The following is a 24,672-nucleotide window of genomic DNA, read 5'->3' as shown; positions in this document are numbered from 1 at the left end:
TTCTCTAGTTGCTTTAGGTGTCAGGTTAGGTTGTTTGAGATTTTTCTTGTTTCCTGAGGTAAGACTGTAATTGCAATAAACTTCCCTCTTAGGACTGCTTTTGCCGCATCCCATAGGTTTTGGACCGTCATGTTTTTGTTGTCATTTGGATCATTTATTATGTTTCGTGTATCCTGGGTTCTACACGAATAAAAAATCCAAACAACAGAAAGGACACTTACATCCACTCTGACCCGGGCAGTGCAGTAGTGCTTCAACATGCCTTTTCCCAAGCCAACACCCACAAAGCAGACCGACCCCGAGCATTCGGGATTCTAGTGGAATCCTCTTTGCTCCGAAAGCTTCAACAACTGTACTGAAGAAAGCCCAGGCTTCCGTGACTGAGTCAAGGCCATCCAAAGTCCATTCCCTACCTGCCTTTTCAACCTTACCGCTACAGACACGTTTCCTCACGGGCAAACCACAGTTTGGTTCAGCTACTTCAAAGAAGACTTGAGTCCTAGAGCTGCCCTGACTTCTAGCTGTATGACAGTTTTCTCCTCTGAAACACACAAATAAAATTATACCTGCCCTGTTAATCTCATGGGATTATACATGTGTTAAATTTAATTACAGAGGTTTTGTAAATTAAAGACACCCTAGAAAAGCAAGGAACTGTTCTTCCTGTGGCTCGGGGTGTACACACACCTGATTCCTTCACCTTCACTCACCAGTTACCGCTGCCTCGATGCCCCTCACCACCGGCCCGATCTCCTCCAAGCAGCTTATCCTGATCACTGTGAACCCTTACAGTGCACAGGATCAGAACCACTTGATGAGCCTGTAGCTAGACCACCTTAACTTGTGCTGTGATTTCTATTTGCGTGAACTGCCCAGAGCCTAGCTCTGTACCACCACGTATGGCAAATGCAGGTGCTCAGTAAGTGGACACTGCAGGTGCTTTGCTTTCTACCACTCATGACAAAATGAACACTGATTTCTTTTTTTAAATTATTTATTTGGCTGTGCCAGGTCTTAGTTGTGGCAGGTGGGATCTTTAGTTGTGGCAGGCGGGATCTTTAGTTGTGGCATGTGGGATCTAGTTCCCTGACCAGGGATGGAACCCAGGCGCCCTGCATTGGGAGTGCAGAGTCTTAACTGCTGGACCTCCAGGGAAGTCCCCAACGCTGATTCTTTTAAAGCAGCCTTTTGAGATTTAAATATGGATTTTTGGGGGGGACACGATGCAAATATACAAAGAGCTATTTTATGTGCCTCAAAAAAAAAATCTGTGGGTTCCCAAGGTGTTCCCCTGCCAGACTGGGTAGCTTAAGAGACAAGTGCGCGTAGGAACTGGGCTGAGTGCCTGCAGGCAGCTCACGGCCTTTGCTGCTTTCCGACCGCCTTATGGATTGATGCTGTTCATTTCTGTATCTCTCCTGGATGCAGTCTTTCCTCCTACCTCCCAGCCTAAAGAGTGAGGACCCTGTAAGGCAGGGAAGTGGTCATTTGTATGATTACTTGCACTGTGAACTTTTCATGGTGTCACTTCATATTCCTTCCTTCTGGCTTAGAATTTGTGGTGAGCAGACAGCTGGCTGGGCTCTAATCTGTACATGTCTTGGGCAGATTCTGGAGATTTTCAAGCCAGAAAGAATGCATGGTTGCTCTTAAGTCATTGTTGCCCTTGGCTACTTATGTGAGAAGAAAGTGAGAGGATGAAATAAGTGAGAGAAAAGGTAAGAGAGAAGGGATTGTGATGATCAGAAAAAAAAAAAAAGTTCTGTAATTATCCCTGTCTGGTCCTCAAGCTGAGAAAGGACTCCACCATGTGAAACTAGGGAGTCTTCTGGGGTGGTCTCCCGTCCTGGGGGGGCACACTGCCATATAATGTCCTCTCCCCCAGAGCATTCACCAGTTTCTAAGTTTGCATTCAGTGCTTCTGAGGTCCCACTGGGCCAGCAGCTACAAGGACCATTGGCCACCTCTATGGGATCACTCTGTCTTCATAGTTATGCCAGGGCCAAGCATGTAACCGGCACCCCACAAACATTTGTAAACATACAGGCGTGAGGTACTGATGTGTGGTTTCTAGTAAGAGTTTTCATTGGTTTTAACTGTTTATTATTTTCAAACATATTGAAGAGTAGAGTCATAGTATAGTAAACCCCCATATACCCATCACCCAGACTTACTAATTACCAAGAGTTTGCCACATTTGTTTCATCTATCCCTTATTTCTTTTTACTTTTTCTTTTGAGAAATATTGTAAAGCAAATCACAGACAGCATGTCATTTTAGCCTCACATATTTAGTGCATGTCTAAAAATTATGCACGTTTTCTAATAACAACAACGCCATGATCACACCTAATAGAATTAGCAATAATTCCACGGTGTTGTTTGTATCTGGCCCATATATCAGATTTCTCCAAATGTTTTTAAGATGTCTGTTTTTACAGTGAGATTATAAGATTTAAAATAAAAAAGAGGGCTTCCCTGGTGGCGCAGTGGTTGAGAGTCCGCCTGCCGATGTGGGGGACGCAGGTTCGTGCCCCGGTCCGGGAAGATCCCACATGCCGCAGAGCGGCTGGGCCCGTGAGCCATGGCCGCTGAGCCTGTGCGTCCAGAGCCTGTGCTCCGCAACGGGAGAGGCCACAACAGTGAGAGGCCCGCGTACCGCAAAAAATAAATAAATAAAATAAAGTAAAAAAGAATTCATAAGGACAAACCATTCCTTAAGGAATTTCTGAGATTTTTTGACTAGCTATTCCTATAATCATCAGGTAAATAAAGTGAACATTTTAACTTATTGATTAGTAGAAGGAACGGAACCAAAGAGAAATTATACACTTTCTCCTTGACTTGAAATACATCATGGCCTTAAAACTTTATCATTAAAATAAGTTATTTTGTCCTACTTTTCATAACATCTATACCTTGAACTACTGTCTAATCTCAGATCTTTCACACACATGGGGTACATATATAGGTTTATATAACGTGTGTGTCTGTGGAGATATATATAACATGTATATGGGGGGTTGTTACATATGTGTACACCTGTGACATGTACACACGTTACACACGTACTTGGTATTGTGACATCCAAGAGCTGAAGTTCTCTTGTATCTGAAAGAGAAGCCTGTAATTTCATTCCTTTTTCCCCAAAGAAGTGAAAAAGATAAGGGAGGCCTTAGACAAAGGTCTTAATTTCAAACTCTTGGTTGTCAGGAAATGCAAAGAAATATGTTAGAGTGAAGCAAGTCGAGGCATTTCCCGAGGGAAACGCAGTCGGCTGCCTGAGTTCACTCGGGCTGCCAACATACACCCCCGACCCCCCGCCCGTCCCTCTAAGGGCAGCTACTGTCGGCACAAGCCCTGGCCTGGAAACTAGAGTTGCTGCAAGGTCCTCCAAATGGAAAAGGACAGGTTCTGTGGCTATTTTCCATATTGGGGACTGTGATTTTTCCCTCTTTGTCACTGGAACCTTAAAAATAGAATGTCATTCAGGGGGCTGACTCTATAACAGCACTTGAAACGAGAGGTAGGGGGAGGGGAATTTGCCTGAGCCCTTAAGAATACATCAAGCTCTTCAGGAAGTAGATTGTGCCATGTTTGAAGATGCAAAGATAATCGCTGTGCTGGGAACCGTCTTGAGGGGGGAGGAAGCCGAACAACAAGAGGAAAGCAGCGTTCGCTCCTGATTTCGCACAGGAAGTCCTCAGCACCTCCTGCCAAAGGGAGATAAGAAAGCTCCCAGGCACTGTTCTGGACAAGGCCGCTGTTATCAGCTTCAGCTCCACGCTGTCCTCTCCGTGCTCCAAGCCCCCCATCCCTTTCCTAATGAGCTTTAGGACTCTGACCTCTATTTGCATACAGCATGCCAAGTACAATAGCGTGGAGGTATTTATAACCATCGAGAGGAAAAAAAAAATTTCCGGGGTAAGAGTGTACTCCATTGTCGATTGCCCTGGAGCTGAAACAAATTAGTTTTGGACTAGAGATTGATATAAATAAGTTAAAAGAAAGCAGGCAATTATGGATCCAACACACGGAGCCGGGACCCTCCATGTGACATGTCTGTCTGTCTGACTCCCAAGTAGGAGACATCTATCTGTGGGGCTCTCCCATCTGGTCCAAGTTACCAGGCTGCTTTGCTCGACACAGTGCTCGACACACACCCTCCATAGATGCAGATGAGTTACTGACCTACATGCTCTGGGTTTTTCCCTGTAGTGCTGATGGGTTTGCCCTGTTCCCTGCACGCTCGTAAGTATTTGGCTCCTTTGTGACCAAACACAGTTTGGAGCCACAGAGAAAGGCAAAGCCAACGCTGGGATCCAACCTACAGTCTTGGCAATTCTGACTGTCGGTCCCAACAGGCAAGCCATAGGCTGTAATAATTACGGTAGACACTATGCGATATTACATTCTACTATGATAAGGGTTATACTTTCTATGCGCTAGGTACTGCGTTAGGTGATTCATGTACACTATCACACTGATCTCTACAACATCCTAAAAAGTAGGTGCTATCATCCCCCATCTAATGGACAAGGAAATTGAGGGTTAAGGGAGGTTAAGTCAATTACCCAAGGCTAAAGGGCTAGTAGGTGGCAGAGGCGGAATTTGTAGTCAGCTCTGGCTCATTCCAGAGTCTGTGCACTTAACCTGTATGCTGTATGTAACATAATATCCATGTTCTATCAGCATCATATAAAAAGAAATTGTCATACTTCAGTGCTTCTTTGTATATAGGGAGAAAAGGCTTCTCAAATATTCACTACACAGATACCATTACTGCAAGGGGGATCGAATGTCTTTTTCTAGCCCTTTTTGCATAACCTGGTTAACTTCCTCCCAAGATTTGGCAAACAGCTCTCATGATACCTAGCCCAAGTGTACTGAGTGCCCACTGTGTGCATGGTCTGCAACGACCATTTACGTTACATTTGTCATCCCATGATTTCTGACCTCAGGTCCCATTCACCTTTACAAACCCATCACAGGGAAAACAGCGCAGAGCGTGTACCCTTAGGTACCCTCTTGTGTCCACCTGTGCTTTTCCTTAGGTGCTGGATTTGAACAGTTCCGATCTGCACACTTTCTGCAGTCCTCCTGCCTTTCTTTCCCCTGCCCCAACCCAAAAAGCAGAGTTGGCACTTTCTTTAAAGGATGCATTGTTGCATCTGGTGGAATCAGAGGGGAGAGGTGACCTTTAGCCACGGATGGCTAGTGTCTGTGTTTTCTCCGGAGTGGCCCCCGTGGGAGAAAAACAACAGACTCTCTGAAGTACCAGGCTGAGAGGGTTCAACCCTTCACTCGGCCTTTCTAGAAATTGCCCATTTAGTGCTATGATGTACCTGTGTTATGGTACCTAAGACTCCTGTAGTTATCCAGTGTAAGATTCTCATTTCATAAATGACTTCTAGCAAGCTTAATAGCCACCCCAATCCCAGAAGGTCTACTCCACCACCTGAATCTTAAGAGGTGAAGGATCCCCTTTCACCCTATGATAAATGACGTTAGGCTGACCTTTCTTTCAAAATCTCTGTTCTGCTAAATTGGGCTCTTGGTTGGCTGAAGGGAAACCAGTTGTTACTGGGCTGCTTTTAATGTACCAGACTTAGGGTAGCAGCTACACACATGTAAGCTCAACTAATTCTCACGGTCACCCAGTGAAGCAGGTATTATGATCCCCATTTCACAAATCCTTTACCAAGAAGGAAACTGAGACTCATGAAAATCAAATGTCTTACTCATATTCATAGAGAAAGTAGCAGACAGATCTGCGATTAGAACCCAGATATTCCTAACTCTTCCTGCCACACCAGAACTCGTCCATCACACGGCATGAATTCTGCTCCCAAAGACCACCACCCCGCCCAAACCTTGACCACCATGCTTCAGAGTCACGTGTTAGGAAACTCTGGGGTTCCTCTGAAGCCAACCGGTACAGACACCCAGAGAAGCAAAATATTGGCTTTCAGGAAGTAGAAGTAGCCCCTGGTCCTTTGGGGGAGGGGGGAGGGGGCACAGCAATATTTTATAATTACGTTTTTTACATAAATTCTGGTTAGTTCTCATCATTACAGAGTTTTAATGCTAAAATTATATGAAACCTTGGCCTTCTGTGGGCTGATGAATTTCAGCATTAGACAACATCTCGCAAGAAAATAAAAAGATCCAGCTTTTATTACAATCCTTTTTCCCCCCTGGTAACTTAAAACTGCTGTCTGCATGATTCCTAAACACGTTCTGGGATGAACGAGGCCTGCTTTGTTAGGAACTCCGACACATTTAGAGCAGCAGCTGGTTTTGAGGGGCCTCTGCGGGGGGCGCACAGTAGTGAGCCGGGCCCTACACCCAACGGTTGCCTACCTGAGCCCGCGCCATCGCCTGGGAAGGAAGGCGTACGTACGTTAAAGTATAGTTAAAGCACATTTAGTTTGGAGGAGAAAAGGAGGCTCCAGAAAGTTCTACAAAGTCCCAACACACACAGAATCATCTCCCTCTCTCTCTCTCCTTTCTTGGATGATGCAAGCTGAGGACTCGAGCGGACTCTGCTTCTCCACGTGATGGGATTTGTTTGCACGCGCTTACTGTGATCAGAACCTCTTTGTAAAGAATACTGCATCATTTCAAGGGAGGAAACAAAGGGGGAGAGCAGTAATAGAGAGCAAATCGAGGCTGTAAAACGTCTTTTAAAAAAAGTGGAGAGGAGAAAAAGAAAAAAAAAAAGACCACCTGGAACCGTGCCCGAGGGCACGACCGGGCGGCTCCCCAACCGCGCACCATCCTGCAGAAGGGCCTCGTGTAAACTTTCCTGCGCTCCTGCGTGTGTCGTGTCAAAACATTAGCGATCGTGTGTCTGAGCCATCAGATGAATAGAATCCGCAACACTATCTTTTCCCCTTCTCTCACATTCTCTTAAAACAAACAGAACAATATAGAGGAGAGGATGCTGGCAGAAAAAGGCGTGTTTAGACAGAATGGTTCCTGCCCCTTTTGCTCCAGGAAAAGGGCCTGGGCCTCCAGGCTGGTCACAGGGTCAGGCTGGGGGGATTTTGTTGGTAGGGGCGGCGACTTCTTGCCCAGGGAGAGACCTCGTGACGCCTTGGAGCCCATGCTGAAAACTACTTCTTGTCTGAATGGCGGCGGGGGAGTGGAGAAGGCTTTTCGGGGACTGAAGGCTGGGGTCAGCTCCCGGGACAATGGTGGAGGTGATCCAGCGTCCTGGCCACCTCTGTTTAGATAAGAGCTTTTCCGTGAGCGTCTTGGCCTGCGCCGCTTCCTGCTCTCGAGGGCCCCGCGGTCCATTCACACTCAGAACAAGGCCTGTCTTCCCAGCCTCTGCTTTCCTTCCTCCTCTCTCTCCCGCTCGCCTCCCCCAAGAGCCCCAGAGACTCCCCCGCCCCTGACTCGCTCTCTTTTAGGGAATCTGGGCCAAGGCATCCCGACAGTCCCACACCGGGTGACTAGGAGGCCAAAGGGTGGGTACCTACTCGGTTACACCCAGATAGGAGCCTCGGAGAGGCCATCCATTTTCTTCATTCATTTTTCTGCCCTAGTGAAAGGCTGGTCAGCAGAGGAAGGGTGATTCGATAAATAAAAAAACCTTCAGGGAAATGTTAGGAGTGGCTACAAATAACATCCTTTAACACACGCAAGGAGCCTTAAGGTATTAACTCCAGTCACTCAGTGAAGCATATTTCAAGCTATGGTTACGTGTTGTTCGCCTATCACTTATTACACGGTGGTCAGTACGGAAACGTCCAGAAGGCCTTCGGGGTGCGGGTAGGGAATCACATTTAGCAGAAATTCTAGGGCTAGTCAGACCTGAGCTCAGATCATGGTTTTGCAACCGTCTGGTTATGGAACGCTGGATGGCAAGGCTGGGAGAATCATCGTCACAGGGAATTGATCAGAGGACTTACAGTCTTTTTAGCCCCTTGAATAGTTCTGAAATCACTGGGTCATGTCAGCCCACAGAACCACTTTTAATAAATTCTACATTGGTGTCATGCCACCGGTCACCAGGGAGGGAGGTGGTGATTACCAGTCCTGTGACACTCTCTGTACTAGAAATGTGGTTGAAGGGTTCGTCTGCTAAGACTACAGCACACAGAGGGTGAGGGGAGAAATCATTCTTCTTGGATTTTAGTTCCCTGAAAAGTTGTACTTCTGCTACGCTTTTATCTTATGGGCCCCTTCTTCTCGCAAATATCTATCACACGTCTCTTTCTCTCTCTTGACAACTAACATGTAAAGCATGCAGGCCATATCTCTGTCTTACCCCATTTTCATCCAGATTTGTTAAATTATTAATTGTACTTTTCTATGAACCACCTCGAATTCTTTGGGCACGGATGTGTTTTTAACATTGCCAACTCAAAGGAAGCAAAGCCACGTTACCACGTCTTACCGGTTTTCTTATAGGGATTAAAAAAATAGAAGGGAAACACTTCAGAGAAGATCCTTTTGCATCATCAAACATGCGGGTGGATGCTAAGTGAGTTAATTGGTGTAACATGCTCGGCACAGTGCCTGGTCCACGGCAGACAGGTCACTCATGTTAGCCGTGATTATCGGACCAGATTGAGAGCTACTTAAGAGTGGGGACTAGGTCTTATTCGTCATCCTAACCCCAGGGCTTAGTCTAACTACCCGGGGAAGCAGAAGAGCACACGTGTCCTCGCTCAGCTATGGCCTGACGAGAAGAGCGAATCCCGATAACGCATTAGATGTGGACTCAACCTCACGTGGGTGTCAACCCTGCCATCCATCACTCACCTCAAACGTGCTGAAAAAGGGACACTGCTGACCCTCCAGTGACCTCACACATCCCGCCTCAACCAAGCGCTGTGTCACCGTCATCAGGGCTGTCCGTTCCCAAGGAGGAGTATTAATGACCTGGGATGAACCCATCACAGCGTCTGACGAGTTGATAGTGGTGGACAGTTTCAACTCAAGCAATGATGCTGACATGTGCAGAAGCACCTTCTGGGCTAACAGAAAATAACTAACCAGCAGTGGTCTTCTCCTGTCTTCAATCACTAGCACCATTTGCTAGGCAATTACTAGCACTGATTCAAATAAAAATTAATCTGTTCACACACATTCCATTTAAGAAGTAGAATCATGTCCTCTGAAAGAAGTACAAGATTTATTTCCTTCCATTATTAAGGATATGGTTATTGAAGAGATAAGTCAAGTGCATGGGAAAATATCCATAGACAATTGAGCACAAGCAAGTAGAATGTCCAGAGCCCATGCGCTACTGTAGGCTGGACAGTACGTGGGTCAATGAGGGTCTGAATAGCTGAGGCAGAATTCAGAAACGCAAGTAGGTCCAGGATATTACAGCTCCTCTAACTTGCTGCAGAATCTGAAGATTCTCTCATTTCTGGTCCCATCTTAATTTCTTTGCAGTAAATCACCATAGTCAGAAGACCTGTCCAAAGACGCAAGCATGCTTCCTGGGAGAACGTGAACCCGACAGCATGGATCGTTTTGTCAGATTGTCAGTGTTCACAGGATACTTGTGTGTATCTGATGCTACTTCAGAGGGAAGGAGCTTTGCAGTGGGCGGCCCCAGAGCAACCAAAAATACTGGAAAACTTTAAGCAAAACAGACGTGGGCTAAGTACCACTGGGCTAAGTACTTCATATAAATCATCTCACTTAATTCCCCTAAACAACCTTAGGATGTCAGCGCTGTTACCTCGATTGTACCGATCAGGAAGCTCGGACCCAGAGAGGTGGTTTACTTTGCCCAGAATCACCCAGCTGGTAGGTGGTAGTAGGTGGCAGAGCCGGGATTCAGGCTCCAGAGCCCATGTCCTTAAACTCTAGACCATACGGCCTTTCTGCACCCTCATGCCTTTTAAAAGTAGCTCTTGATGTCATCACACAGGCTTCTCAAAGCATATTTGCCTTCTGGATCATGAGCTTTTGACCAAAAATTATTCAACTTAATGTCTACAGAGTTGTAACAACACCAAGCCTCGTGGTGACATGCTTGGAGAGTCACTGGCTGGCTCACTGGGATGGGGGAGAATCAAAACCAAATCAGGAAAGGGCGGTTCGGACCTGACGTGGAATTTCTTGAACGGGGGCTAAATAATTTGCCAGCCAGTCCTTCTGCTTGAGCTCGCCTTCCCTGGCCAGTGCCCCAGTACCCTGCTCTCTGGTTACCAGGGTCCCATCCCCCGCCACCCACTGCGCTGACAGCGTGACGGACTTGTTCCTAACAAGGTCTTTAGAACTCTCTGTGCCTCATCTAGGAAATGGTAGTACCACAGTCCCCTGCGTCGTAGAAGTTCTGTTAGAATTAAATGAGGTGATACGTCTAAAGCACAGATTAAGCACTAATCCTATAGACAGGTGCTTAATAAGTTTCAGCTCTAAGGAAAATAAAAATAGAAACCCTAGGCCCTGCAGTCTTCTAAACTGGCCATAACCTTCTGTTTGGTGCCAAGTAGCTTCTAAACACCCATTTTCGTTTTCCTCACCTTACTTATCCAAAGACTTTTTCACACTCACAAAAGAGGATTTCTCAATAAGGTAGCAATCTGTGATCATCTCACGTGGTTTTCAGTGTTGAGGACAAGGGGTATGGAACATGAAAGGCCTAAGAAAAATGGGATAATAAGCAGCTGTACAACTTATTAAAAGGCCTGAGTGAAAACCTGAGCCTTTGACCTTCCGACCTGGAAGGCGAGTTTCAGAGCTGCAGGGCACATAACACGGGCCGAGGGCAGGAGAAAGAGCCCCACCCCCGAGTCTGTACAAGTCCGTCACGTCACGCTGTAAGCGCAATGGGGTGGGCGGCGGGGGGAACCCTGGTAACCAGAGAGCAGGGTACCGGGGCACCGGCCAGGGAAGGCGAGCTCAAGCAGGACTGGCTGGCAAATTATTTAGCCCCCATTCAAGAAAGTCCACATCAGGTCTGAAGCGCCCTTTCCAGATTTGGTTTTGATTCTCCCTCATCCCAGTGAGCCAGCCGGTGGCTCTCCAAGCAACTCCTCAACCATCCTATCCCCGTGCCCCTCTATCACATCTGTCCCTCCCCCTTTCCATCTGACCTCCCAGTACCTTCCCATCACCTTTAGGACCCAGATCTTCCCTCTCCACAATGCTCCCCCTTAACTGCAGTGCTCACCATCTGCCATCCACTGAAACCATGTTGGGTCGCTTATTCAACCAGATTATAAGCACTTCCCATGGGGACTCTATACAATGTCGTGGTGGAAATAAGAATAAACAGGAATAATAAACAGAACTCCAAGACTTGGGTCCAGTCCTGGGCTTGCCATTATCTAGCTGTGAGGTGAGGGATAATTATCTTTGAGTCTCAGTTTCTCATCTCTAAAATAAGCTTTTTTTTTTAATTTCTAAAATGTCTTAAACTCTTTTTTCTTAATTTTTAAAAATTTTTATTGGAGTAGAGTTGATTTACAGTGTTGTGTTCGTTTCTGCTGTACAGCAAAGTGAATCAGTTACACGTATACATACATTCACTCTTTTATAGATTCTTTTCCCATACAGGTCATTACAGAGTATTGAGTAGAGTTCCCTGCGCTATACAGTAGGTCCTTATTAGTTATCTGTTTTATATATAATAGTGTGCATACGTCAATCCTAATCTCCCAATTTATCCTTCCTCCCCCTTTCCCCCCTGGTAACCATAAGATTGTATTCTACATCTGTGACTCTATTTCTGTTTTGTAAACAAGTTCATTTGTATGATTTTTTCAGATTCCGCGGTATCATACGATATTTAAAATGTCTTAAATTCTAAGCGAACGAATCGTTCACAGTGACTAGATCCAGCCACGCTGAGGCTGAGCTTTGCGGCCTCCGTGTGCCCGTTTCACACACTCACCGGCTGTAAGCTCTCCCTCTTTCTCCTTCATCTCCTTTCATCAGTCTTCCGTGAGCTCTGTGAGGCCCCCGGAGGGCTGAGCGCTTGCTGAATCCTGACCTAGAAAACTAATCCTGAACAGTGAGCGGGAGGGAATGGGACTTCCCTGCAAGAGATCAAAAACGCCTGCGTGGTGGGCAAGTCACGGAGAGGAAAGTGGCCACAGGAAAAGCGCCAAATTAACTGTTTGACTTGCTGTCCTCCTGAGGTTGGTCCTATTCAGGCTCGCTCATCCCCTTGGGCTTTCTAGCCCCTCAGAGGGTCTCCTCCCACCTGCAGGTTTGGGGCCTGAACCAGCATCTCATCATCCCTGGTTCCCGAAGAGACGGTACTATGGGAGTCAAATTCCCCCAACTGCCGCTAACCTCCTTCTCCAGCCCCCGTTCAACTCTAACTCAACCGGTGGACTCTGTGATCAGTGGGGACAAGAGTAAACCCAAGAAGTGAGGTCAGTGCTCTCCTACCCCTGTCACCTCGGGGATTTCGGTTCCTTTCTCTGGGAGCCGACGGCGATCCACCTGAGGAGTCCCATGGGTCACCAATGAATAGTAACCTTCTGAAATGCCAACCTACTTAGCCTCTTTTACTCCACGATCTGAAAACACCTGAGAAATAACTTTCTGAGCTTCAGTTTCCTTATGGGGAAATTATGGCCATGATGTAGAATTGCTGCCCAGATTACGCATAATGTGGAAAGGGATGGGCGCAACTTTGGCACTAGAAAGGGCTGGTTGATGGAGTCTCTTACAGCTATTATCATGAAGTAGTCAGCTGCACTCAAGGGGACCAAACATCCCATGAGGCTTCTAGAGAAGGTATGAAGAAGCAAGTATTGGAGCTCATTATGAAGCACTACCTGGGCCAGAGTCTAAATCCATCACACCCTTCCTTCTACTCCAATCCACCAGGTTCTGCTTTTTCACCTACAAGGGCAGTGAAGTTACATGATAAACCACAGACTAAGGTCCATATTTCAAGAAACAGTCTCCCAAGCCAACAGAGATATAACTAAAATGCCGCGTTCCAAGGATAGGTGCATGTTTTACAAGTGATTTCTCCTATTTATGTATGACTAAGGATCTTGTGTCAGGACAGGAGTTTCTAGATTCAGTCATGAAAATGCCCCCTTCAATTTTTAAAATCTGTGAATATGGGCCAAAGACAGTAGGAGAGGTTCTGCCAGTCTTCCCAAATCGTGTGTCACTAGCTTCTGGTCCTCCTAATCCTGGGAAGCTACACTGAACTCTGCTCAAAAGATCCCTCTAAAAACCATCCAGCATGGACTTCCTATGATTCAGCCTTTTGGCTTAATTTAAGCACATAATGAAACGTTTGATAGGAATTACAGGAGACAGTTAATTAGGAACAATTATTCATCGGACTCCCTGAATTCCTACAAAGAGTGGGAAAAGAGGAAAAAATCTCGCAAAGTGTAGAAAAGTGGCAAAGAGGCATCTGGCAAACGAGCTCGCTCTCAGGTCTTTGCATGAACTCTTAATAAGGGCTGTTGTCAGAGCACTCACATGGGGTGGCAAGCACTTCCTCATCTCGTAATTATATAACATAACGCAAGACGTTGCCCATTAGCAAGTGAGCAGTCACTTGGCTTGTGATGAAAGCGTCCCGGAGATGGCCAGATTTACTCCGTTGTTTGTTTAAGCTCAAAGTCCTGCTCAAGTGGGCTTGGGGGGAAGTGGTCGCCTTCAAAGTCCCCGTTTTGATTCAGGGTTTTGCGTGTGGCAAGTTAAAATTCTCTGGAGCCTGCCTGGTTTGAGTCTGCATACCCATACACACACGAGACGTGGATACAAATTGTATGTATACTTAAAAGAAGCGTGCTAAATATTAAAACGTGTAGACTGTGGTCACATTTCCAAAAGAAGAGGTCTGCTTAAACTATAGCTTCCCTCAGACATTGACCTACATCTAGCCCCCAGATGTTGACTTTTTCAATGCTTAAATTGGTAAAACTTTCATTTTGTAGACAGAAAATCCAATACAAAACTGTTTCAGCCTAGAAAGAATAGACATTCACGCTGGTAGTCAATTAAATTTGGGTCCTTGAATACATTTCTCATTAACTACCATTAGCAACCGTTTTGTCTTTGCCCTGTTAATTTTACATACCCCCCTGATGCACAGAACTGTGTTTCCCCCAAATGATCTAGACCTAACACATCCCTAATGATTCAGGCCTTCCTTTCTTTGCCAATTTGGTGACGTAAACAATAGAGAAATGCAATTAGGCAACTTCTGAGAGTTCCTAGATGCCTCTGTCCTCCCTTATTTTGTAGGCCACCCCCTGCCACCCCTCCCCCACTAAAACCCCTAGCACACTTAGTCCTGGAGTGGCCTCCTCATGGAACACTCATGCTGAGCAAACGAAGAGTGTTCCAGAAATGGGGAATCAAATTGTGAGGCAGGGGCTGTTATTTTCTCTCTCTTTCCTTTCTTTTTCTTTTTTGATTGAAGCATAGTTGATTTACAGTGCTGTTACAGGGAATATTATTTTCTATCAAACGTCTAAACACATAGAGTTTTGGAAGCAGGTCCTTGAGATTCCATGGATGTCTATTAGGCTTTTCTTAGCAAACCCACAATTTTAGCTAAGAAAGTAATAAAGAATACCCTAGCCCCTCCACCTTCCATGAGTTGAGAATCCAACTACAGTTTTTTGCATTCTGAAGGGGTTCATTGGCAAAACACCAAGTGAATCAAGCAAAGTTTTAGGGCTAACTGGGCAAAGAATGATAATGCCTTGGTCTGTATGGGCTGGACCAAAACTGACAGAGGTCGTCCAGGTTGACACTGAGGAAAATAGGGCTTGACACCGGTGGTGGAGGAGCTGCTGCATTTTTTTTCTTAATGGGTGATTACCGACATTACTGAGTCAGTTCTGTACCACGGAATACATAATCACAAGTAAGACTTTTCTTATGACCATTCTATTTTTCATAAGTTGTTTTTTTTCCTGATAATTTGGCCGTGATCTTCAGAGTTAATCCTCAGGTCCAGTGGCTTTATAATTTGTAAGAAGCAGAAGGAAAATGTGTGCAACAACTAGGAAATCATTTCAAGCTTTTTTGAAGAAGACGTCATTTCAAGTGAATTTCTCACTTCACTCGTTACTCAGTGGGTATTATAGGAAAGGGGAAGCACGGCAGTTACCATTCACAGAAGGGGAAATTGAAGCCCAGATTAAATAACTGGCCAAGGTCACACAGAAGTCAGGGACTGGGCCAAGAATAGAACCCATTTCCTTGATTCCCAGGTCTCTATCCCCAAGACTGTGGAGGAGAGATCCTGCAGGTCCGTATATAGAGAGGACAAGTAATCACCAAATAGATCTGACTTTACATAATTAAACAAATTCTAAACACAAATGCTATGTATCTTTGTTTTGCACATGGTTGGTGCCCAATCAACATCTGTGTGATAACAGACGGTTGACAGTATATTTAGACTGAATACTGACCCTGTGCAAAACGCATTGTAAGATGTGGGCAATGTCAACACGGTAGAAGTAGCAGAGATTTCTCTCTACCTATTTTTATTGGTCATCACAGATAGTGGATGAAGGAAATGAGACTTTCACAAAGAATCTACTATACCTAACACTTTTTCCATTAAAGAACGATGATATAGGGACTTCCCTGGTGGCACAGTGATTAAGAATCCGCCTGCCAATGCAGGGGACACAGGTTCAAGCCCTGGTCCGGGAAGATCCCACATGCTGCGGAGCAACTAAGCCCGTGCGCCACAACTACTGAGCCTGCGCTCTAGAGCCCGCGAGCCACAACTACTGAAGCCCACACGCCTAGAGCCCGTGCTCCACAACAAGAGAAGCCACCGCAATGAGAAACCCGCACGCCGCAACGAAGAGTAGCCCTCGCTCGCCACAACTAGAGAAAAGCCCGCACGCAGCAGCACAGCCAAAAATAAATAAATACATTTATATATAAAAGAATGATATATGCAACTCTATCAGTGTAATTTATTTATGACCTGGAAATGATGATTTGTGATGGTTAGATGGGGAGAGGGAATTAAAATAGCCTGTGATCTAAAGAACGTCTGTTCTAAAACCCAAGCTGCCATCATTAAAGGCTGCCGGCCTTAAACCTCCTTATAGAAAAGAAGCAGACAGCTCTTTCCTCATTCCTCCTGCGTTCCTCAAATCCATCCCCCTTCCATTCCCTAAAGAGGGGCCCCTTCCAAAGAGTCTAATATTGTTCCTTTACAGACCATCCTCCGCTGAGTGGGCAACCTTATCCACATAATAGTTCCTGTGAGACTGGACCAGCACCGTGGCGAAGCTTATCAAGGACCATGAGATCGAGACCAGCTCACTGCGTGGGCGGTGAGTAGCCCTACTTAGTTCTTCAAAATGCAGGGGGGGAGGTGAATTTCTAGAAGTCTAACGTGGGCTCTCCGAGCAGGGGTCAGCTCTTTCACGTCCCGCTCTGCCCCATCCCAGCCTCGGCCAACCCACAGGCCAGAACCACTTCCTCCTATGGCAGGAAACAAACGAATGGGGCTGGCCACCCAACTGGGGAGTCACTTTATTCCCCCTGTATACCCTTGAGCTTATTCTCACTTTTGCCTAGCTCACCTACATGGCCGTTTTCTTTTTTCTTCTTCTGAAAAATCATAAATTCTATTTTCCTCAATTCTATAACCCAGACCTACTAGAGATTTCTATTTCTAAGGCACGGCAAAATTACATTTTACTTTCCACAGTTTGTGTTCACTTCTCAGAAATATTAGGTAAACATTCTCACTGTTGTGAAACTAGGTCTACAGTAGGCAGAAAACTCTTTTCAAGTTCCTTAAAAGTTTCAGAGCCTTATTGAGAGACATTTACCCTAATGCTAGCAGTAATTACAACCTTGCATTATGTCCATGGCACTCTGTACCCTTCCCAAATACACTGCCTCATTGGATGCTCATATTATCTATGAAGTATATGGAATTACCTCTATTTCATATGAACAGAAGCTGTAAACTACACACACGTGAAAGGTACTATAAGTTCACCAACCTTCTGTGTGCTCCCTGGGTTTATGTTCAGGCTGACATGGGGCGAGTTTAGGACAATCTATTTAAGGAGTCCCTGCCAGCTTCTAAGCATGAGAAAAATCCCTCATTCGGTGTCAATAACTTATTTTTTCAAAATTCAAAAGAAATAGTCTACTACTTTACCACCCATATCTGTAGAAAAGTAAAAGGGGGGAAAGATTGTGCTGTATTTCCCCTCAGCTCATTACGTACATGAGTTTAAAAGTAACCACCCCTGCCCCACCCTTACTCTTAATGTTTTATGAGAACAAATTCTAGGTGAATCAGAAACCACAGTGTTTAAAAATGTGCTAAGCTGCTGAGTTACGTTCTTTCTCAAAAAGGAGGAAGTTTCTGTTCAATTTATTTATGGCTCTTAATACCCACAAAGATGACCTAGTTGAGCAGTTGTTCTGATCGTTTTAAAAATACATATTTATTGGATTCCAGAAAACTATACAATTTGAGTCTGAACTTCTTTACTTTAGACCCATTAACCTGTGGGCCATATTAAACCAATTAATAATTTTGAGCTACTGAAAACATATACCTTCTAACCTCAAAACTAATGCTTTGGTTGTGGTCCTTATATAGATCTATCCCTTAACTAGAGCCTCAAATTTAAATACCAAGAACTATTCTACATATTCAAGAGTAATGTGTATATATTAATCACCTAATCTCTTTTGACAATGGTGCGCAGATACCACTCTGCAACTATGTACCATGTAACCCAGAATAAGTAAGATTTTAAAAATTCATGGAATGGAACATCCCTTATTCAAATGTCACTAAAATTCCTGTCTGCAACTGAAATTAAGTATGTAAAATAGATTTATATAAAGACATATTTGAAAAATTTTAGTAGTAAAAGAGGGCTTCGTTTACCTGTCAGTTTGAGCTTTTATCTCTCTGCAGGGTAAAATCGAATTCTCCTATTTGCTTTCTAGTGCACAAAGGTCCCATATATCTTTCTGAAAATTATTTCTACGTTAAATATGCTGATTTAACCACCAAGCATCAAATCTGGACCTGACACAGGTAAGCTACTCAGTCTACTGACTTTAAAAATGAGAGCTTCTTAGGGATATGCACATCTCCTGCAGATAATTTCAAGCAACAATTTGAATCATCACTGAAAGAGTTAAAGCTTTCAATTCTGATCTGTCTTGTGATTGGTTAAAAAAGAAAGAATGCCTTTAACATTAAGAGAAGAAGTCAAATGGCCAACAAACATTTACTGAAGATGTAAGGTACTGCTCTGAATTTTGAGAGAATTCCAAGAGGAATACGATATCCTTCCATGCCTCGGCAAGCTTACTCTATAACATGGGAGACGGATCCCATACACCACAAAGATGCCAGAAGAAGAGAGGTAACGTTTACAAAGTTTCGCTCCAGCTGACCTCATTCCCCAAACCATATTTTATTAGCATTATTCAAATCTAACTTTATAATGTTATGTTCTATCACTCATAATTGTTATTTTCTCATAGTTACTAGCTCTAATCCTAAACAGAGCTGAAATTTTAGATTTGCTCCCGTCAAAACAAAAATTAAGAATATCTTAAAAAGGCTGTTATTCCATAAAAATTCAACTCTATACCTTTATCCAAACCTAACAGCTTAAGTTAGTTATTTTACATTTATTTGCAAGTTAGGTTAGCACAAATACTTAAAGGGACAAGTCCATAAATATGGATGTCCATCTCCAAATCAGCAAAATAAATAAAATCTCAGTAGATCTCCCTTTCTTTGGGGTTGAATGATCACAGTGGTAAAGAAGGTATTCAAGATATGCTTTTTCTTAGCAAATTCAAGATATTTCTGTTCTTAGCAAATGATTCACTCAGATGAGAAATCAGATGTGTGGAAACAGCTACTACTCAGGAATTCCGTAACTTACCAGTAACTTTCACGATCAGAATGATATGCCTTAAAATACTAAAACACAAGATGAAGACAAGTTGAAATTGCAGGAAGAATCTAGAAAACCAAATAGCCTCTTCCGTTTGTGCCAGAATTACGTCATATTTTTTATCAAGCTAATTTTAAAAAAAAAAACTGCAATTCTCCCAACCACTCTGCTATAGTGGAATTAAAAGCAATAAAGAAAATATTTGGCCTAACGATAATTCTTGAGCAGTCTCCATGCTATCTTACCTGATAGTAAGATTGTAAGATAGTCGCACCTATCAACAATTCTATTCCTGTCCTTCAAATTTGCTCCCGTGAACTATCATTAGTATCAATCCTCTAGACTAAACAGTAATGGAAAACAACAAACAGGGCTTGGTCGTCAACAGGAAGCAAGGAAACACTGCACAGTTAACCAAGGGCAGGGCTGAATTCATTCAGCAGATACACCCTGAGCATCTGTGTGTGCCAGACACGGTGCCGGCCCCTAAAGACAGAGAGGTGCTGAATCAGCTCACAGCTTAGAGAAAAGGCAAGTGTACGCACCCCCTGTGATGTGACAGTGGTGTCAGCAAAGTGCTGTTCACGCTGAGGAGGGAGAAGGGGGTCTGAATGAGAAAGTCTGGAGGGTGGGGAAGGCGACAGCCTTGTTGAGCCTGGAAAGATATAGGAGGACCTCCTAGGAAGCAGGAAATGCATGGAAGCTCATTTCCGACAGATGAAGGAGCATGCTCAGAGCCTAGGAAAGGTAATGATCTTCAGCGGTGGGAAGATCTGATGCCGTACTCGGTGCTTACAGAGTGGGGAATGGGGAGACCAGTGTAACTGATGCAGTGGTGGAACCAAAGTCTGGGTGTTCTCGGTTGGAAAGCAAGAGATGCGAGTTCCAACCTGAGTTCCAAAGAATGGCTCACAGGGCGACCTTCATTCTGTCCCTGTGCTCCTGGCCTTAAACTGTAAGCTAGAGAGAAAAATTATGAAACGGTTAGGCATGGGTAAGGAAGAAGAGTAGATATATTGCCTACCTTTTCCCAAGGCAGGGAGAGCCTTTGCCCCCAGTGGACCGCACGTGCCACCTACCAGCTCCCATAAGACCCTTGAGTCCAGGGGTCAAAAAGTATTGGAAAGTTACTCAAGAAACGAACTGTCCCTACCTTGCTTTGGAATGATTATGGTTACAGGGATGCCAGAACCACGTGATGGTAGGTTGAGGGATACCGTAAATGGTGCAAGTCAGGATTTGTCTGCTGCCCAGTGGGTAGAGAGTCGGGTATGGAAACGATGATACAGCCTTTTCATAAATCTGGGGTTTCACTGAAAGGAGAAAATAGGACAGAGGTCAAGAGCTGTTCTCATGACTCCCTCCCGGACCACAGCGAAGGACCACATTCTCGCTGGTGTTGCTGTCAGGGAAACACACATGGACAGAGCCCTCGGATTTGTCATTATAACGCCAACTGAAAAGCGTATGTACATTCCGACCACAATGATAAAAAAGAAAAAAATCATATTGCTTATGGAAGAGAGCAAGCAACCATGAAATAGTTGGGATGGGGAATCAGTGGTTTTTAAAACAATTTTTTTTAAAATTTTGCTTTCTTTGTTATACTGACTTTTGACACACATTTTCACGAATTTCACCCCCACCAGAACCAAAAGAAAGTCTGAACAGTGAACTTACCATTGACAATTAGAGTGGCAGTGAGGTTTTTTAACACATTTGACTGCTTTAGGCCCAGCAAGATCGTGTAATCCCCTGCATCTTCGGCAGTCACATCTTTGATGATTAACGAATAGCCACGAACCAAGTAGCGGGCAGATTTCTCAGTGGCTGGTAACCCATCTTTTAACCTGTGGTTAAGGGCACGATCAGTAAGTCATGTCACATTGCCTCTCCAACATCACCTTAACGTTGCCATTTAAGGATGTGAGATCCAGTTTAGACATCTGGAGCCTTGGATCCTCAATATTCATTTAAAACATTTAGACACTGACTTTTTAGTAAAGCCCAGTGGGATTTTTAGACTGGGAAACACTTCATGTTGATTGGCAAAGAGGAAAGAAGTAAGCCGAAAGAAAGGCAAGTGACGGTTTGATGCACCCACACGGACGCTGGTCACCACTGTGACTTAAGTATAACCTCGAAGCACAGGCTGACTCCATCTGACATGTTTTTCAGAGTTCTCCACGAGGCTCCATCAGCAATACCAGGGTCATTGTGAGTCAGATCAACTAGATCACTTCTCCAGATAGAAATAAAAATAGATTTTCCTATTGTGGCCTCACGTGGAGTTCTTATTAGTTATATAAATGGTCACACCAGTTGCCCTTTCATGAGCTAGAGTGAAACCAAGATTATCAAGGTTCTTTCCCATGGGGAAGAAAAGTGAAGGCAAAGAACTCAAACAAAAGGTATAAACTTAAAAAGAATTTTTTTAAACTGCAGAGACAGACTTAATGCCTGGATACCATGCAGTTGCATACAGAACTGAGAGTCAGGCTTGAAGGCTTGTCCTGGCTCTGCCACTGTGTGCCCTGAACTTATCCATTTGAGCCTCAGGTTCTCCGAGTTTCTCAAAGATCTCTTTTACTGTAAAATTCTAGGATTTCATTAAATGACAGTTCTTTCAATGGGCATTTTTCATCTGTTAGTAGGAGTTTACTGTGTCCTGCATAAAGCTGTAATATTAGGAAGGGCACTGGTTCATAGTCATGCATGTATTACATAGTCATGCAAATTCCCATTACTAGTGGGTCTCAGTTCCAAAGCAGCTAAAACGCCTATGCTCTACTTTGTGACTACAAATCCCATTTTACTATCCTTGAAATTATTTCCTCGAAACAAGTCAGTATTTTCAAAAATGGGTTGATATTTTTGGTTTGTTTTAGGTCCTTGCTACTTAGCTACTGAAGAAGTCAGCAGTGTTGAACAGTTGGGGATACTCTCAGATACTGAAAGAGGGAATGTACTTCCCAGAGCGATTCAGTTCCTATTCAGGAATAATGTACATTCATAATATCTAAACAGTTTCATAGTAAATTTCCTATGAAACAAACAAAAAATCTCCTTTCTACTGCGAGGGCATGAAGGGGCATAGCACAAAGTCTCATTTTCTCTTTAATTCCCTATTAACGATTTGAGGAAACTGAAAACAAATGCTACAGCCATATGATACTGAAAGCAAAACAAGCTACGGTTGAGATTCTATATCGTATGGGTTGTTTTCCTAGTCAGTTTTGTACTCTTTGTTTAGAATGTGTTGGCTTGAGCCAAAGATCCTGGCGTTTCAAAATGATTTAACAAAATGATTGCAGATGATCAACAGATTACATTGTTTTACAGCAGGTATTGGGCTCGCATTTAAAAAGACCGCTTAAAGAGTTTCTGAATTCGCAAACTTCGAGCCAAAAAACCCTTAATTAGTTCAAGTAGGGCCATGAGTGCATCCCTGCCACTGAATAAGTCTTGTCTCTATTAACGTTTGTTTAATTTTAAAACAAGACTGGAACTTGCAGCCCAGCAGTATCTCAAAGAATTAATTTTCGATAAGAAGAGAATTATTATCCTCATCACAAGGGCCCACTTCTTCAGGGTTAATAGAGCATGTTACACACTAGAGATGCTTCCTAATCGTTGCTCGTTGACATCATAGGAAGGTTTAGAGAGGCACAAATTTAGTCGCACGGAGTGAATGACTAAACTGAAATGAGCACTCAGAAGACGAATCCCTTGCTCCATCCTGTTATTTACATTATTTTCCTTCCCCTCCTGCCCTTCCCACCCACTCCCCTCCCAGAAATCAGCCCAAGTTCTTAGTTCTTCACTGCTGTCTGGGAAGCTTATCTTGATTTTTTTTTTTTTTTTTTTCTTTTCAGGAATTCAAGTCACTGGGCTCCTGCATCTTCCTACTGACAAAGCATATCTTAAGCCGGTAGGAACATAACTGTGAGCCTACCATACAACTTCTGGCGAGGGAAACGCCTTCACTTTCACAGAGAGCCGATAAGACCGCGTGCCAGCTACAGTCTCAAACACCTGCTGCTGTCGAGGTTTCACTGTGATGAACGCTTTATCTTCGAAAAGAGAAGTGATAAATCCATTAGAAAAGACTACATTTATGTAAACAAAAGAAAACCAAAAAAACGCCAACTCGCTGCCTCATTCAAGGAGGGTGCAACCAATGACTAAGTAGAGCTGAATTATGATCAAGGCCATCGGTGAGCCCAAATACTGATCAGTGAATAAAATCACTTCAAAGTACTCTAACTGGTTTAACACTTGCAAAATCAAATGGTCCCAGGGATATAAAAACCCAGTGGCAGGGCAACAGAAATAAAACACCTTAAACACCTATATTGAAACAACAGAAGTATAAAGATACTTCTAAAAATCTACCCGGCCAATGTGAATACCACGGGAGAAGGTTGTTCCACGCCCTTCTAAAATAACTAATTTGATATAAGACATCAACTGGAGAAAGTCAAAAGAATATCAAAGGCCGTTGATAGAACGGTCCCCTAGTTTCTGCTCCTTACAAGTTTTTCTTTTCAGTGGTAGAAACAAATAAGGTTTATTAAAGATTCTAAAGAGGGTGAAGTATTTTCTTTACAGAATTTGCCTACTGGCACTGAGCAAAACTAGTAGGATTTCAGGAGCGTAAAACCAGAGATAGAAGAGCATCAATTCTAAATAATTTATCACAGCATCTTTTTCTCTAAATCAGTAGCAGTGCCTGAGAAATTTCTCCCAGAAAATGAAGGTGAAACGGACTGTGTTTTCCTGTTTTGTTTATACGCAACACTAAATAAAGAATTTCACATAGATTCTAATACCTGACTTATTAGCCACAATAAATTTGTAAGGAAAAGATTCTGTAGCCAGTGCAAAAGTATTACATTTAAAGAACACTTAATGTGATTTGCTCTTTGGCAGGGGGGCGGAGGGGGACAAAGTTGTATTTGTTCATGACAGTGTACCTCTTGGCCAAAAGAAAATTTACGTTTTGTTTTGTTTTCTTATAGAACCCTCCAATTCTGCAGTGATTAGAAAGCAGAGCATGGGTTGCTTACCATATATATGCACTGAGGTGTTAACGGATTTCAGTGACGGGCCGCTTTTCACATGACAAATGTAAAGTCCTTTGTCTTTGTTCTGCACTTTGTCAATGAGAAGAATGCTGTAGAATACATTGTTACGGGAATTGCGTCGGTCAATTCGTTGCCTTATAGAGGCTCTCTTATTTATCTAGAAAGAAAACGGGTAACAAACGTAGAAGGAGTCACTGTTTGCGCTCAGAGTTACAGCATTTCTCAGATGATTCCTCAGACTGATATTTTACGCTAAGAGGCAAACCCACCCAGAGCGAGATGCACAGAACTGACATCTCTGTCTCGATGTGTTTCCAACACGCGCCGTGGAGGCACTGACTTAGCACTTTATTTTCCTCAAATGGACTTTCACACACGATATCTCAACAGTTTCTCACAAGCCAGGGAGATTGGCAGGGTTATTGCCCTTATTGTAGATGAAGAAATTGGAGCATCAGAAACACTGGCCAGTGTAGCCTGGGAACTTGGGTCTTCTGAGTACAAATCTAACTCTTCCCTCCAGCACCTACCTCTCTAACCAGTAACCTGTTCTCTAGGCAGCGGTATCACACACAGACTCGGGCCATGATTAGTATCTGGATTAATCACAGGGTTTCTCTTAATAAATCACCACGTGAGTTTTCTTTTGTTTCCTTTCAGAAACGAAGGGAAAGATTATGAATCCTGGCTACACCTATTCAG

The 24,672-nt window shown here is 43.9% G+C and overlaps 1 protein-coding gene across 2 annotated transcripts in view; it reads right to left on the bottom strand.

Annotated features, from left to right (window-relative positions):
* Positions 1-24,672, bottom strand: part of FLT1 (fms related tyrosine kinase 1) — a 169,606-nt gene that overhangs the window by 88,412 nt on the left and 56,522 nt on the right. For both annotated transcript variants that reach the window (XM_029210240.1, XM_029210241.1), the window contains exons 7-10: positions 23,953-24,127; positions 22,839-22,956; positions 20,564-20,733; positions 20,037-20,196 (exon numbers count right to left, since the gene is read on the bottom strand). In XM_029210240.1, coding sequence (XP_029066073.1) covers positions 20,037-20,196; positions 20,564-20,733; positions 22,839-22,956; positions 23,953-24,127 — 623 coding nt within the window. The remainder of the gene's footprint in view (positions 1-20,036; positions 20,197-20,563; positions 20,734-22,838; positions 22,957-23,952; positions 24,128-24,672) is intronic.

The sequence above is a fragment of the Monodon monoceros genome, unplaced genomic scaffold, assembly GCF_005190385.1.
Source record: "Monodon monoceros isolate NGI ecotype Baffin Bay Population unplaced genomic scaffold, NGI_Narwhal_1 Super_Scaffold_8, whole genome shotgun sequence".
In the NCBI taxonomy this organism is placed as follows: Eukaryota; Metazoa; Chordata; class Mammalia; order Artiodactyla; family Monodontidae; genus Monodon; species Monodon monoceros.
This window is presented reverse-complemented; position numbering and strand designations above follow the sequence as displayed.